Genomic DNA, 16,898 nt, shown 5'->3' on the forward strand with positions numbered 1-16,898 from the left:
GTAACTTATGTACAGTAACAAGTCCACAATTGAAAATAAAAGTTTTCATAATTTCCAACATTAACATTTAATTTCTACTTTAAAAGTACCGTTGGTTTAATAGGGCATTGCCACTCCATAGAGGGTCACGTGAAATTACGTAAACAGTCCCTTTAATATATTGAGAAGAATGTTACAAATTTTAACCATGGAATTTGGAATGGTTAACATAGTTTAAACCTATCTAAAGTGTAAGAATTCCAGGGCGCATACAGGGGGCTCAGCTCCCCCCCCCTTGAAAAATCACAACTGTTATTTTCAAGAGGTGTGACTTCAAAAAGATTAAATTATTGCAAACGCCCCAGAATATGAAGAATGTAGAATTGTTCTGGTTTTATGCTTAGTTGTATATTTAATTGGACACTTGGTTGTATATTTAGTTGGACACTTAGTTGTATATTTAGTGAGCACTTAGTTGTATATTTAGTTGGACACTTAGTTGTATATTTAGTTGGACACTTAGTTGTATATTTAGTTGGACACTTAGTTGTATATTTTTCCAAGAGTGCTCAGCCGGCTCCATGTTTTACTGTTGTCCGGTATTTCATGCCCTTCACTAGTTTCCTGTATGTCCAGTAATTCCTGCTTTTCTCTCACTTCATGTCCCAGGGATTTTAACTTGTTTTCTTCTTTCTCCTTTCTTTCCTGCAATTCTTGCAAATCCAGGCTGTCTTGTCTGAGGTTCATATCCCGAATACTTTTCCTGTCCTCCATTTCATGCCAGTCTCTTATATCCTTCCTGTCCTGACTTTCCTGTCTTAGAAACCTTTCACGTCTTTTTATTCTTTCGTGCATGTCCTTCCTGTCATGCATGTCCTTCCTGTCATGCATGTCCTTCCTGTCATGAATATCCTGTCTATCCCAACCGTCCTGCATGTCCTTCATGTCCTGTGTGTCCTGTTTGTCTCTTTTGACCACTAGACTAGATGTTGAAGGACAGAATGAATGTTTCCTCTGGAGTACTTGTAACACACCGTGTTGGTTTGCATTATTGGATTCTCTTGAACTCTGGTTATATTAAGCATCTTTATTTTACGTTCTTTAAACCATGTACTTAACAAATTAAGTGAACAATTTTCCTTTAATGAATTTTCTCGACACCGTTTCCCAATTTACTATTTCGTAACTTTTTCCCAGACAACTATTTCCAAAGTTCCTATTCCCCAATTTACTATTTCTAAAAGGGACTGTCGGTCTAATTTAAAGTGACACTCTAATTAAAGAGATGCATTCCCGATTCATACTGGTACAATTTACACCTTTATCAGAGCAACGCTGTCTTGAACCGTGTTGAATTATGTAAATTTCGATTTTGTCTGTTTTGTATTCATCCGCAATATATTTTAATCGAGAAACCATGATTGAAAAAAATTAATTTTCAGAGAAAAAGCAAGAAACCTTTCATCACTTTTATTGAGGAAAAAGTTGTGCATATTGAGCGTGAAACTTTTGAAACTGGAGGGTCACTTAAACTTACGTCGACACTCCATTAAAGTAATTTTTATAGAAATTTTCAACTAAAGTTTCAAATACTTATGAGTTATGGGCAAAAATATGGTTCCTTTTTTAGGGCTCCAAAGAACTTTATTCTGAAAAAAAAAATGTTTTTTTACTTCGCAACATTTTTATCTCTTAAAAAATATAAAAGGAAAAACACTAACTAAACTATTATGCAGCTTAAGTTACATATTGCAAAAGTATCAATTTCCAAATCCCGAAAAAACTATTTGCAAAAAGTTCTATAATTAATATTGGGAGAAAAGATGGTTTGCCTGTGAAGTAAAGGATCGAGCCCATGAGTCCTAAATACAAGGAAATAATGATTAGTAAACGAAATCTCGGTTTTGTCCTTTACCATTATATTTTTTCCAAAGTTTTTTTAGAGAAAACACTGGAACCCCCGATTTAAAAGCTTAGGCTTGATTCTTAATTCCTTAGACCCAGGTGTAATGCTCAATCTTAGACCAAACTTATGAATCAGTTGACGACAGCATGTGTAACGTGATTGCCTGCTGCCATCTCTAAAACTCGACTTATAGAGTTTAGCCCCATAAAAATAAAACAGACCTTGGTTGGTTTTAGTGGAGAATTAGTCTCAATGCTGAGTTTTATTCTAATCAAATCACTCAAATCCACAAATTCCAACCATAAAAATCCGCCAAATACAATATTGAACTTGCCATTTGTAAAAAGCGAAGAAAAACCTTCCTCCCTCTAACCAGCAATGTTGTCATTTCAGCTTTCGCCAATAATCAGTTACGTCATATGAGGTTTTGGAATGTCAATTGCTATGAAGATGACATTTTCAACATATTGGAGCGCATGCAGAGTATCTAACCTCCATATACAACTTTGGTTTAACCTATACTGTATCTATTATAACTCTCTTCTGATAAATTATTTACACTATAACAACCAACATTAATTTGTTGTACCTGTGATATCTGAGAGTTTGTAGATTTTGTTGTAGACCGAGAAAGGCTCCTAAATGAACAATGAAAAATATAACAACAGAACATTTTTCAAACAAATAAAAATCTGGAAACTAAAACTAAATCGGAAGTAAATGTTATTCTGAAATACTAGAAAACTCTGGTTCATTTTAAGTACAGGGTTGTATTTCAAGTACAGGGTTGTATTTCAAGTACAGGGNAAATGTTATTCTGAAATACTAGAAAACTCTGGTTCATTTTAAGTACAGGGTTGTATTTCAAGTACAGGGTTTTATTTCAAGTACAGGGTTGTATTTCAAGTACAGGGTTGTATTTCAAGTACAGGGTTGTATTAGGTCCAACAAAACTTGAAGATTTCAACGTTGACTTTGAATTTTTTTATATCCTTCCTTTCCTGACTTTCCTGTCTTAGAAACCTTTCACGTCTTTTTATTCTTTCGTGCATGTCCTTCCTGTCATGCATGTCCGTCCTGTCATGAATATCCTGTCTATCCCAACCGTCCTGCATGTCCTTCATGTCCTGTGTGTCCTGTTTGTCTCTTTTGACCACTAGACTAGATGTTGAAGGACAGAATGAATGTTTCCTCTGGAGTACTTGTAACACACCGTGTTGGTTTGCATTATTGGATTCTCTTGAACTCTGGTTATATTTAGCATCTTTATTTTACGTTCTTTAAACCATGTACTTAACAAATTAAGTGAACAATTTTCCTTTAATGAATTTTCTCGACACCGTTTCCCAATTTACTATTTCGTAACTTTTTCCCAGACAACTATTTCCAAAGTTCCTATTCCCCAATTTACTATTTCTAAAAGGGACTGTCGGTCTAATTTAAAGTGACACTCCAATTAAAGAGATGCATGTCCGATTCACACTGGTATCATTTACACCTTTATCAGAGCAACGCTGTCTTGAAGTGTGTTGAATTCTGTAAATTTCGATTTTGTCTACTTTGTGTTCATCCGCAATATATTGTAATGATTGAAAATAATTAATTTTCAGAGAAAAAGCAAGAAACCTTTCATCACTTTTATTGAGGAAAAAGTTGTGCATATTGAGCGTGAAACTTTTGAAACTGGAGGGTAAAGTACAGGGTTGTATTTCAAGTACAGGGTTGTATTTCAAGTACAGGGTTGTATTTCAAGCACAGGGTTGTATTTCAAGTACAGGGTTTTGAGAGGTCCAACAAAACTTGAAGATTTCAACGTTGACTTTGAATTTTTTTAAACTTTGCTCTCTGCCTAAGCTTGAAATTTAAAAGGTTTAATGTATACTATCAGGCTGCAAAGATATGAGAATTATTCTGAGACGAAGCAGTTCCTTCATATACATGTTTCATTCTCTCTTTAATAAGCTCAAATTCAGCATTCACTAAATTTAGTTTTTGCCAAAACGACAAAAAAAAATCAGTTTGGGTATTTATGATAATTCAAGAAAAACAGCAGGTTACCTGTAGATTTGACCGAGGAAAGAGGGGCGAATGGGGGAAAGTTTTTCTTCCCTGGAAAATTGTTTAGATTAAAAATTTCTCACAACTTTTCTCTTTACTTATCAAATTATTTTTCTAAAAATATGTTATAAAAGATGCTAATTGTGTGTTTATAAAGCTATTAGTGTAAATGTTTTAAACTAAACTAATCATATGAATTATTATTATTATTCTAATCTTTCTAAACGTTTTTCTGGAAAAAATGGAAAAATTGTATGTTTAAAATGGTTACCAAAATTTGGTATACCTTCTTTGTATCTTGTTATTTAAAGGAGAAACTGGTGTTTAATAAGTTAGAATTTGTACAAATTTCTTAATACCTCCATAAATTTTGAAGGTGGAAAAATGGTAGACCACATTTTGGAATTTCCAAGACAAGCAACTTCGGTGTAAAATGTTTCAAAACGTTTTGTTCTATTGTTCTCTTCAATAGCTCTCCATATTAAAGGAGCTATCAATAAAAACTTACAAGATCTTAATCTGATGAATTTACATTCAAAGTTTGGACAAAACGATATGGTACTTGAGAATGTCGTCACTTAAAGGAACAGACCGGCTATTTAAGGTACAGGATGTCCCACATCAAATTAGACCGCGTCAATGGGATTCATTTGAAGACATATAAAACTTGTTAAAGATCTGTAAATCCTTAGTTTGAGCGCAAAGTCGACGTTCAAAATCGTAATTTTGGGTGGATACGTGTTCAGAGATTTTTTTTTAATTATTAAATAACGACGACAAAAAATTAAAACAAAATTCTGCAGTAAACTAATTAATTGTATAGGAACAGGTTGAGAAAATAAAAATTAATCTTATCATCGAAAATAAGTTGTCTTCTTTAATTATTAGTTTCTTACATAATCTCTGATTATTCACAAAGATGATTTTCTGGAATTTTTATTGAAAAGACGACATTTAAAGAATTTGTAGAAATTTGCGAATAAATTCATAAAAAATAAGAAATTCAATATAATGATGAAAACGAAATAATCGATTCTTTCTAGCATTGATTTATTGACAAATTTCTTTTGAGAAATATGTTCCTAACCATCTAATTAGTTTACTGTAAAATTTTACTTTATTTTTCGTTGTCGTTATTTAATAATTCAAAAAAACCGATTCTGAAAATGTACCCACCTAAATACATGATTTTGAACGTCGACTATGCACTCAAACTCTGTAATTATACATCGTAGAAACGTTTTATATGTCTGAAGTGAATCCACAACACTTCACTCCATACTTCAGTTTAACTACCTATACATAGCCGGTCTGTTCCTTTAATTCCAATTAATTTTGTGACACTTTGTATGAGAAAAAAACACATACAAAAAAAAATACAAAAAATATGTCATTTTACCTGTCGACTGTTCTGAAAAACGCGGCTCCTAAAAAAATATTCCCATTAAATAAATTTACTTTTTTTCTTAGAAGAAACAATAGGTATAATTCATGGAGATGGAATTAAACAAACATATAACAACATTGATTCAACGATCATTTTCAAGTGACCCTCTATTTAAAATATAGCTTTCCGGTGGTTTTCCCTTTTTTTTACAGATAAAACTCCGGTTCATTTGAAGTACCGTACAAACTTATAGGCAGCTAGAGCTAGTATAAAGACATTTACCTTCTAGACCCGGCTTCTAGATAAATTAATTGTAAAATGTTAAACTCTTAAATATACACCCACTACCCCAGGTTCCCCCCCCCCCTCGCCCTTTTACATCCGTGTATTTACATTTAAACATAATAATGAAATAATGAGAATTGAGAGCAAAAGCAAAAAAGTTGGACGAAACATAATTTAATTCTAAATCAGTTTTCTGATGAATAATAAATCATCTATTTCAGGAAATTTTTCTTTCTGTCATTTCTTTGAATGTTATTATTGTTTAAGCTTATTATTAAGCAATTCAAAAATCAAAATTAAATTTAGATTTTTTTACGTTTAGCTCTGAAAAAGGCGAAAGAAAAGTTAAATCTGATCTTAAACCCATTTTTTAAATATATATTTGTTAGTCAAAAGAGGCGAATGAGATGGGTTTCTTAAATAAAGTTGGCAATAATTTTTTAACGCCCCCCCCCCCTCCACCCATTTCCCCACATGTCGTCGATGATTTTTCCAAAGTTATAGGTTAAAAATACCTTTCAAGGAAGCAAAGAATGCCTTTTTTCTTTCTGGACCTGAAAATAGATTAAACTTTAAGAGGAATTAAAAAACGTATTTTCTATGTCCGATTAACAGCGGAATCTTTCTTAACTGATTTTCCACTAAATCTACAAAAAATTAGAAATTACACAAAGCTTGGTGTGACGGTTTGAAAAATTTTACGCGGGACGATTATCCCATTTGGAATTGATTAGAAATAATCGTCCCGTAATTTTTTTCAGCAGGTCACACCCCTAGCTTCAGTATGGCGGATGGCCTTTACGGTTCCAAAGATCCAAATTGATCCGTACAAATTGGAAACCATGGGCACTACAGTTTCCACCTCCCCCCCCCCCATAATCACAGTAGTTTCACACGTCCATCAGGGTTCACTCACGTGCTTGGTGAGTACTCTGGACCAATAGAATTGCAAAGGCGGCAAGATCTATCTATAATTTGTCTATTCAAATATTATAATCCAAATAGAATTTTAAAAATCTGTTTTTGTTTTTAACCTGATGATGATGATGATGTTGATAACATAGGACGACCAGGAGAACTACATGCTGATCTTGTTCCAGATGCTGAAGCTAAATAATATCAACATTATGCACATTATGAACATTATGAACATTATAAACATTATCAGCATTATCAACATTATCAACATTATCAACATTATGAACATTTTGAACATTTTGAACATTATTAACATTATCAACAATATAAACAATATCAACATTATCAACATTATCACATATAAACATTATCAACAATATTTACAATATCTACAATATCAATATTATCAACATTATCAACAATATCTACAATATTACCAATATCTACAATATCAACAATATCTACAATATCTACAAATATCTACAATATCTAGATATTGTAGATATCTACAATATCTACAATATCAACACTATCAACAATATCGACAATATCTACAATATCTACAATATCTACAATATCTACAATATCTACAATATCTACAATATTTACAATATCTGCAATATCTACAATATCTACAATATCTACAATATCTACAATATCTACAATGTTTACAATACCTACAATATCTACAATATCAACATTATCAACAATTTCCACAATATCAACAATACCTACAATATTTACAATATCTACAATAAATACAATATCTACAATATCAACAGTATTTACAATATCAACAATACCTACAATATCAACAATATCTGCAATATCTACAAAATTTACAATACCTACAATATCTACAATATCAACAATATCAACAATATCTACAATACCTACAATATCTACAATATCAACAATATCTGCAATATCTACAATATATACAATATCTACAACATCTACAATGTTTACATTATCAACTATATCTGCAATATCTATAATATCATCAATATCTACAATATCTTAAAAATCAACACTTTCAACAATTTTAACAATATCAACAATATCAACAATATCTATAATATCTACAATATTAACAATATCTTCAATATCAACATTATCACAATATCAACTATATATCTACAATATCTATAATATCATCAATATCTACAATATCTTAAATATCAACAATGTTAACAATGTCAACAATATCAACAATATCAATATTATTAACAATATCAATATTATCAAAAATATCTACAATGTCAACAATATCTACAATATCAACATCATCAACAATGTTAACAATATCTACATTCTCAACAATATTAACAATGTGAACAATATTTACACTATCTACAATATCAACATTATTAACAATATCTACAATATCAACAATATTAACAATATCTACAATATTTACAATATAAAGAATATCAACAATATCTGTGTAATGTTTACAACAGTTTTTCGGTTTCTGATACAATTAGGAATAATGATTTAAAAAATCAAACATATTTTATGTTTTTCATTCAAAAGTTGGAAAATAATATTATTAACTAGTTGATCTGCATGAAGCAAGAATCCCTGAGCTAAAAACTTGGATACTCTTGGTTTTTCCCACCGATTAAGTCGCATTTTTTCGCATTCCGTTTGTAGAAAAGAACGAAAATTAAATTAATATTTGAGATGTGGGTGTCTGTTTAAAGGGACTGTAAAACAAATATGTGGCCCTTTATTAAAGTTGAATGTCCAATTCACACCAGTACCCTGTTAATGTAAATAACGATAATGCAGGTAATGTCGTTTTTTATCTTGAAAATTGTTGAAGTCTTTATTTATTGTCTTTGATCAGCATAAATCTGCAAGTCAATTTTCAGCTAGAAAAACAAGGATATCTCAATCTTTTATAATCAGACAGAGGTTGTTTATCGAACATGGCACTCTACAAATGGGGATTAATTAAAAGTCGAAAGTACGTCTGACTCTACAGTCTGCAGTGCCGTTAAATATTCTATAGAATTTTGTCTGGGTGCAAAATAAATAAAGGTTAAATATTTTAAGTTAAATTGTCTCAGGATTCAATTGAACATGGGGACAGGAAAAAGGTAAAATTGAAATTTTAAAATATTGATTTTTTCCTTTTTATATTAATGTAATGTTCTAGCTTGCAAGAAAATTTGATTTAAAACTCGCAATCATTGTTTTATATAATTCTAAAGCTCCGGAGAAACTGTGAAACTTAATAAAGCATTAATTAAACGAAATTTTAAGAAAAAAGGAACTTCTTTTCAAATCAGCATGTTTTAATGAGGATCATGAAAAATTAAAATTAGTTTATAAAAGATGTCAATTCCTTTCAAGAAATGTTTCAAAAATGTTTTTTTCCCTTCATTTTTTTATGCATATTTTCGTTAAAAAAAGGAAGAAAAAATGTAAAATTGAAATAGAATCTAGGCTTTTTTTTTAAATAATCGGATTTTTCCTCCACTACTTTCCTCCCTATTCTCAGTTGTTTTACAATAGCACTTTACCTATATTTTGACGGGAAAAAAAACGACTTCTGCAACCACTTGCGACCAAAGCGTTTTTTGGGGGTGTTCAAAAAAGTTATGACATCCAAAAAATGTTGGATTTTAACATTTTGTTAATCTTAGGTAAGTCCACACGAGGGAAGGGGGGAAGGCCATGTGGCTATGAGCCCAGCAATATCCTGTTTGAACTTAGGTAGTTATAGCAGATCCCTGCCCGAACCCCGCTGAATCCTTTTCGAGACCAGCAAAAAACTGTTCAAAAAACAAAATTTTATGAAAATTGACTTAAAAAAGAAATAATTTTAAAAGTGAAAACGTGGGGGACCGGGAAATAGGTTACATATTTCTCTTAGCTTAAAAATAAAAATCAATGCTTTAAAACTCTTTTATAGTGTAAAATTCTGTCTTCTTAGATTTAACAAATACTAAAGATGAAATGATCATAGTGATGAATAGGTGATATGTAAAATCTTGCATAAAAATATATTTTGCAACTTATTATTTATCATTCAAACCATACACCATTCATACAATAATGTGTAGAAAGTGTATAATTATGATGTTTACAATTCTTTTTATAATTCATACTATACTCATTGAAATGTTTGCTTTATTCCCACCTACTCCCCAAAGTGATTAAATACTATTAAATACTATTAAATAGTATTTATTCACTTTGCCTACTACCACCTCCTCCCACCTTCTCCCTCGACCCCCCTCCCTTTTTCTCAAGCATTACGCTACCCTCTAGTGAACTTTTTATTAGAGATACAACCTTTATAGTATATCAAGAAAAAAATATGATTGTTATACATTTCTTCGGGTAAGTTTTATTTCAGACTTTAAAAAACCGATTTTCAAGTCTGAAAAAGTGCTTAAATTGATTTTTATCTTAAAAATAAAATTTAAAACAAATTGGGAAAATTTTAGTTCTAAGCGATTTTTTTTACAATTTTACCCACAAAATTCAATTTTTTTTAAAACTCAAAATATGAATTTTTTAGTTCCAAAAACCACTTTTTGTAATATCATGACCAATATTAACCATCCATCATACTTTCCTCACTTTTTGGAATTTTTTCGCATCGTGAATTGGCTGCATTTGCATGGGATTTCCAATTTTATTCGGATCAATCAAGAGTAAAGACTTTACGGAAACTTTCTTAAAGCTGATAAGAATGATACACCATCTAAATTTAATACGTAGAAATCCATTTTCTTTTTTTGTGTAGAATGTAGACATCTTGAGATGTTTAACCCTATAAAGGCTGGGATGTCTGAATATGTATAAGCCTAAAAAAGGGGTAAGAGTAAAGGGATAGGGTTGCAATGCAATGTTTATTGTCCATAACCCAATTCTTCAAGGCCAGCTCATTTGAAAAATAGACAGCTAACTTCAATAGTTTGGGTGGTTCATTTTTCAAGTTTCAAAAATGTAGTTTTAGATCTGTGTTGTTCTTATAACAATTTGTTCAACACAGACCGGCCTTTTAACCGTCCTCCTGTACCCTACTCTTTGCATTTGTTCAACACAGACCGGCCTTTATACCGTCCTCCTGTACCCTACTCTTTGCATTTGTTCAACACAGACCGGCCTTTATACCGTCCTCCTGTACCCTACTCTTTGCATTTGTTCAACACAGACCGGCCTTTATACCGTCCTCCTGTACCCTACTCTTTGCATTAAACAAAATTGGCAAAATCCTTTAAATAACTATTCCTTAAAAGTAACAAAATTGCAATAAATTGTCAAAAAATTAGAGTGCTAAGGCATAAAAAACACTAGAGGGGGGGGGGGGGGGGCGTCCAACGCCCCCTTCCCAGTCTGTTTAAGGTTAAGTCGCACCATATTTTTCTTAGCTCCAGTTTTAAAGCAATTTTTTAAATAAACATTCTATTTTTAATTAGCAACTCCAAAAACCGTCAATTGTAATACAAAGAGAGTTATTGTCTCGTCATTATGAAAATATATTTGATCTATAGTGGTAAAATTACTAAAAATTCTGTTAACGATTATTTCATGTGAAATCGGCGGAAAAAGTTGGAAGACAATATTAAATAACATAAAAAACCCTTCAAAAAACACCAAAATAATTGTATTTTTCAGTTTTAAATTGAAAAAAAAATAACAGGAGTTATTTTGAGACACATCCGTTCGTTAGTTTTTATTAACCGTTAAATTTGTTTAATACCGGCTATTTCCGTTCGTTAACGATTCGACATTAACAATTGTTGCTGTTCGTTTACAACGGACTCTTCCGTTAACTTTCAGAAACTTTCGGTACGTTAACTTAAAGTTTCCCAGCCCGGCATATTAAAAAGTATAAGTAGTGAACTATACATTTTTTGTTCAGTTATTAAGTTATTTTCAAGTTTATAGCTGCATGTTTAATTAATTTTATTCTAAATATAAAATTATTGTAATTTTACCTTCTTTGTGTTCGCTATTTCTGCGGTTTCCGTTTCTTTTTGAATCATATGATATTTGTAAAATTTTTCAAAACTTAAAATCTAGAAATGAAACTTTGCCATATTTAAATAAAAAAGTTATTTTTTATTTAAATCATATTTTCCTGATGCTAAAGAAACGCCTCGTCCTTAAAAAAAGCAGTTTTTACAGACTTATTTAAAAAAAAACTTTCATTTCCATTTTAAAATTGAATTTGATAATTCAAAAAAATATTTATTAAAAAAGATTACCATGGTTTATCCTTAGATTCCATCGGTAGAGTTTCTGAAATAGATCTTTGTAATAAAAACACACTAATTTAAAAAAAATCTGAGCGAGATTTTAGATATGATTTATTAAATAATTAGTAAAAGAATTCGGCGTTGCCAGTTCCTGTAAGGCTATAAGTTTTGTGACTGTTTATCTTCCAGAGCTAAAAACTCCTGTATAGATCTCTATATCCACTGTGGACACTTTTAATTTTCTGCTTAGTCCTCTATTTTGGATATTCTTGCTGGATTCAAACCACTGAGAGTTCTCTTATTTATCGTGGGCAACATTTGATTTGATGATTCCTCTGATGTTTGCATTTTAGATACTTTTCCGGATATTACTGTAAGATTAAATCAATCTTAACCCTCATGGGACCTTGAAATCTGTTAATATTGTTGACACCGTTAATACCGTTAAAATACTGGTAACATCCGTAGTTTTTAGATTTTTTATAAACAAATATCTTGGAGTTGCTACAGATTACACAGATAGAACCAAGGCAGAAAATTCCTGTTTAGTTTTGTACACGGTTGTTACTATCAATCATTAAGAAAACCTATTAGTTACTGTGTAAGAGGACTCCCACCCCCCTCTCCTACAAAAACTGCCAGTTACAAGCCTGATTATGAGCTTGACTTATATAAAGCAACAGCTACCTTTATTGTCCTGTCTGTGAATTCTGTGCGTGTGGACTGTGGACCCCAAATACATGGGTGTTAAAGTACGCTCCGGTTTTAGGGGCATAGTGTATGAGGGAATTAGAAAGGGGGGGGGGGCAGGAAATCAGTCTACTTATTTTTAATAGATATGAATTTATTATCTTACATAAATTTATGCATTTTATGATTCTTAATTAACAATTATATGTCCCCCGCGCATCTCTCAATTTTTTAACGCCCCTGATCAAAATAGGTAACTAAAGCAAAAAACAAGTTTCAAATTTTTTTTCAATATAATATTCTTGCGTTCTTATTTTCTAGTTAATCGTGTATCTAGCTTTCTTTTCTTAACTTAAAGTTTTTTATCTTTAATGTCTTTTATTCATAATTGTAATATAAACTATTAAGGAATATGTGCAAGAGAGCATGTTCGTATAGATAACTGCAAGACTTTCAAAATTTATGTTCAAAAAAGTAAATTTTTTCTTGTTCTTTTTTTATAGTTTTTGCCATTCTAATTTCTTTGTATGATGGTGTATTTTTCGACCTATATGCAAATCCGCTATGCTTCACTTCTGACCTAAGCCAAATCCGCTATACTACAAATTCGACCTACTAGCACGTGGTTTTACAGCTGCTATATGGATGGCCGCAGCGCCCGGCCCCCTAGCCTGTCCTATCCGCGGCGCTCTGCTCCCTAGCTTAAGCGCTCGGCCCAGAAATTGTCTTAACCTAACCTAACCTAAGTAATACAAACATAAACTGCTGGCGTAGGTCCGATATCATTGCAGTATAGGTCGGAAAGTTAGTAGGTCAGAAGTTCAGTATGGGGGGATGTTGCGTAAAGACGATGTAAACCCTTTGTTTCCAGTTTGGCTGTTTTCCCGCACCCTTATTTTCCTAAAGTTTTATCTCTAAATGTTTCTGTTTATGTTCACGTCAAACTAAAGTAAATTTCACGCCAAATGGAAATCTTACATATCTAAAATCATGATTCTTCTTATCGAAGAAATATTTAGAAGAAGAAAAACATGTTTTGAATTTGTAAGTAATCGGATAAATTGGCTCTTGTCATAATTGGGCTCGAGTGGGATTCCTGTTGTGCGAAATGTCCCGTAAAATTCCAAAACAGAGAGAGGGGATTGAATTTTGTAGATCCAGAACAATAATACCTGTGGCATGCCTGCGTAGGGACTGGCAGCTGGTGGGGTCTTAAATGTAAGACATGTGGTCGCATCGCTCGGCCCAGAAAGTGTCATAACTTAACCCAAAGATAATATATATATAGATATGCAGGCAGGTATAAATTTAGAGGTCTTGAAAAAAGGTGCAAACAGCACCATCTCTGTCGTACGCATGGCATTTTATCCTCTGGATTGTTGCTAATTTATCACTTTGTTTATGCGTGATAACACTAAATGCGTAATATAGTATCAACAATGTATACTGCATATTGTACTTAATGAAACAATTTAATCAATGCAAATAAAACTGAGGTAGGAATTTGACTAGACAAAGTTTAAATGTGCAAAACCGTTTGATTAAATAGATATCACTTATTTAACAAACATAAAATAATTTCCAAAGTTTTGTAAATATTTCTGTTTGTCTACTATATCTTTACTAAGTACAACTGATCATAACATAAAGAAAACGCGTACTGTATGTTTGTGTTACCTTGAAATTTAATTTTATTGGTCAAACAGGTACAGATAGCAACACTTGAACTATACAGGATGCAATACGCGTACTGTATGTTTATATAACACAAATGCGTATTTCCACAGATGGCAGCAAGGGGAGAAAGGAATATAGAAAGTAATCAATTTGCTATAGATGTCTCTCCTTGCACCTTCTCTCAGAGGTTCAAAAATTAGTTATCTGCTACAAGCAATTTAGGAAGGAGGTTTCTACCTGCCTGCATATCTATATATATATTATCTTTGACTTAACCTAACCCGTGACCGCGAAGCGCTCAGCCCCCTAGCCTGTCCTAGCCGCAGCGCTTGGCCAAGAAAGTGTCCTAACCTAACCTAACCCTAAATAAATACTAATTTAATTATTTTTCTGGATCTACAAAATTCAATCCCCCTCTCTCTGTTTTAAGGTACATTGCGCACAACAGGAATCCCACTCAGCCTCATAATTGTGCGTAAAAGCAAAACAAGAGGAGCTAAGATGTCACAAACTCGCACCATTAATTAATGTTGCTTGACCTTCTCCTTCTGTCTAGTTCGGTATGAATGGAAAAAAGTATTGTGATGCTTGATGATGTTTTTCATTAAAGAATCTGTAAGCTTTATTTCAAGTGACCCTCAAGGAAAGAGGGCATATGCCCGATTCACAAGGGTACCCTAGATACCTTTTTTTAAATTACAAATATGGAAGATATTGTCGTCTTTATAGGTTTTAAAGAATTTAATTCTCATCATTCTATAAGGTTTCCTGCAGTAGAAATGCGCAAGTCACTTTTGTATAAGAAAAGTCATAATTAAAATAATTAGTCTTCGAAATTATAAACATAAGTATATAATTCACAAACTTAATCAGACAAAAGTTTAAGGGCCTATCGTAGTGAATCAGCATTTCCCTCTGTGCATGGAAGGTCAATTAAATGAACGCTTACCATCCCTTTCTTGTAATCAATTAAATGAACGCTTACTATCCCTTTCTTGTAATTTCAGCCAATTTTTAGAGGTTTACCTGGAGTAGGCAGAGACACAAATTATAATATTAACATTATTTGTTCTTTGATTATCCCGTAAAGGGACGACTGTAAGTGCAATTTCAAGTCAGCCACCTTGCAAATATGGCAATGCACGATTTACAACGGTACCATTAAATGCTTTATAGGACCAATCAATTATTAATTAAATATCAATGTTTTTGTTTCTTTCGCAGTTTATTTTCATTTGCTGTGTCTCTGCGAAGGTGACTTGTGCAATTTCTCGTTAATAAGAAGCAACGGAGAAACTCACAGATATAACACTTTTCAAGTCTGAAAAGCCACGATTTCCTCCACATTTTTGATCAGATTAAGGTTTCAGGGGTACAGTTGTAAATCGGAAATTGCCATCTTTGCATGGAGGCTCACTTGAAAGAGCGCTTACAGTCCCTTTCAGCTTTCAGTCTTTGAAATCTTGAAGTAGGTATATACACAATTTATAATAACAACTATATGTTTGCTTACTACAATTCCTTTAGAGTATCACAGAAATTATTTTTAAAGTCTATTTTTCACCGTCCTTCTTACCCGGTATTCTTAATACCCTTGATTTGACTGATGATATTTTCTAATATTTTGGAACTTCTTCTATTAAATCTCATCACATCTCGTTAAATAAACTTTCAAATTCAGGGGACGCAAGTTCCAAACCGTGCATATATGTTCCAAACTTGACTCTTGAGTGTCAGGTTTGGGCAAAAATATTATAATCAATCTCAAGAAGCCCTTGATTATCGGATATCTTTAAAAAATTACCGAAATTTGCAAAAAAAGAGTGTGCCTAAAGTATCTTGTAGGTTTCCAAAATGTAGAAAGATTTTAAAATTCAAATCCGGAGGGGTTTTTAAACAGAGATGTAATTTGGCACAGAAAAGGTCGGCATTCACAGTGAGGGCTAATGAAATCGAGACTTTTTGTTGTACCCAACCCGAGGACTATAATTTTCTAAAACTACATGTCTCTACGGAACTAATGAGCTATTAAAACGAAATTCTCCTATGGGAATTTTTGAAAAAATTTGATTTTTAAAATTGGTAACGTATAAAGGCATAAATCCTACTGTTGGAGAATTCCAGAATTAACGAAAATCCTCGTTTTTGGCATGTTTTTTATTAATCAAAGCTGTTTAGGTACCAACAACTTGAAATGCAAATTGAGGCATTATCAAGGGGTTCAATATAATATTTCCAAAACTTTTTAAATCTCTATAAGTTTTCGGGAACCCTGTTTACACCAAATGCAAGATCATATTCTTGGCGGGAAATTTAATTTTTTAATGCTTTTGGCTAAATAACATCGGTTTAGGCTCATAAAATCACAAAGCTGAAATATGCCAAAAATATAATACACAATTTTATTTTTTTGAAGATGCATTAATTTTTCTGTTTGGGCAAGAATTGGCGAAGAGAAATGCAAAATGAGGAATATTTTTTTGTAGTGTTTTCAGTTTCACTTCTTGGATCAGTTATAGATTTCAGATCATTAATCTAATCAGGTATTTTATCTCAAAAAGCAGGCCCAGGATGGCAAGATTTTGAGTTAAAAATGGATATTTCAGAGGAAACCTGAAAAAAATGATGATAAATATGCCATCATTTTGCATGTAGCTTTTTCATTTTTGGTCTTGACAAAAATATAAATACCATGCCTTCAAAGCTCTAAAATTGTTGAATGTTGCTTGAAAACTTTACTTTTTTATTTAACTATCCTAAAAGGGCTTTATTTAAT

The 16,898-nt window shown here is 32.1% G+C and overlaps 1 protein-coding gene across 2 annotated transcripts; it reads right to left on the bottom strand.

Moving 5' to 3' along the window:
* Window positions 1-11,818, bottom strand: LOC111708003 (stress response protein NST1). Of its 2 annotated transcripts, XM_023481219.1 has the most exons (11): window positions 11,765-11,818; window positions 11,638-11,661; window positions 11,495-11,529; window positions 6,650-6,724; window positions 6,131-6,169; window positions 5,343-5,370; window positions 3,944-3,994; window positions 2,475-2,523; window positions 1,812-1,841; window positions 987-1,047; window positions 1-938 (listed from the first exon to the last, which is right to left on the bottom strand). In XM_023481219.1, exons 1-11 carry the CDS (start codon window positions 11,785-11,787, stop codon window positions 523-525), a joined length of 831 nt encoding a protein of 276 aa, XP_023336987.1. In that variant the 5' UTR covers window positions 11,788-11,818; the 3' UTR covers window positions 1-522. The 2 variants fall into 2 exon arrangements, with proteins under 2 accessions (XP_023336987.1, XP_023336986.1); XM_023481218.1 differs by having other exon boundaries at window positions 1-1,047.
* Window positions 11,819-16,898: the final 5,080 nt, after the last annotated feature.

The sequence above is a fragment of the Eurytemora carolleeae genome, unplaced genomic scaffold (assembly GCF_000591075.1).
Source record: "Eurytemora carolleeae unplaced genomic scaffold, Eaff_2.0 scaffold846, whole genome shotgun sequence".
In the NCBI taxonomy this organism is placed as follows: Eukaryota; Metazoa; Arthropoda; class Copepoda; order Calanoida; family Temoridae; genus Eurytemora; species Eurytemora carolleeae.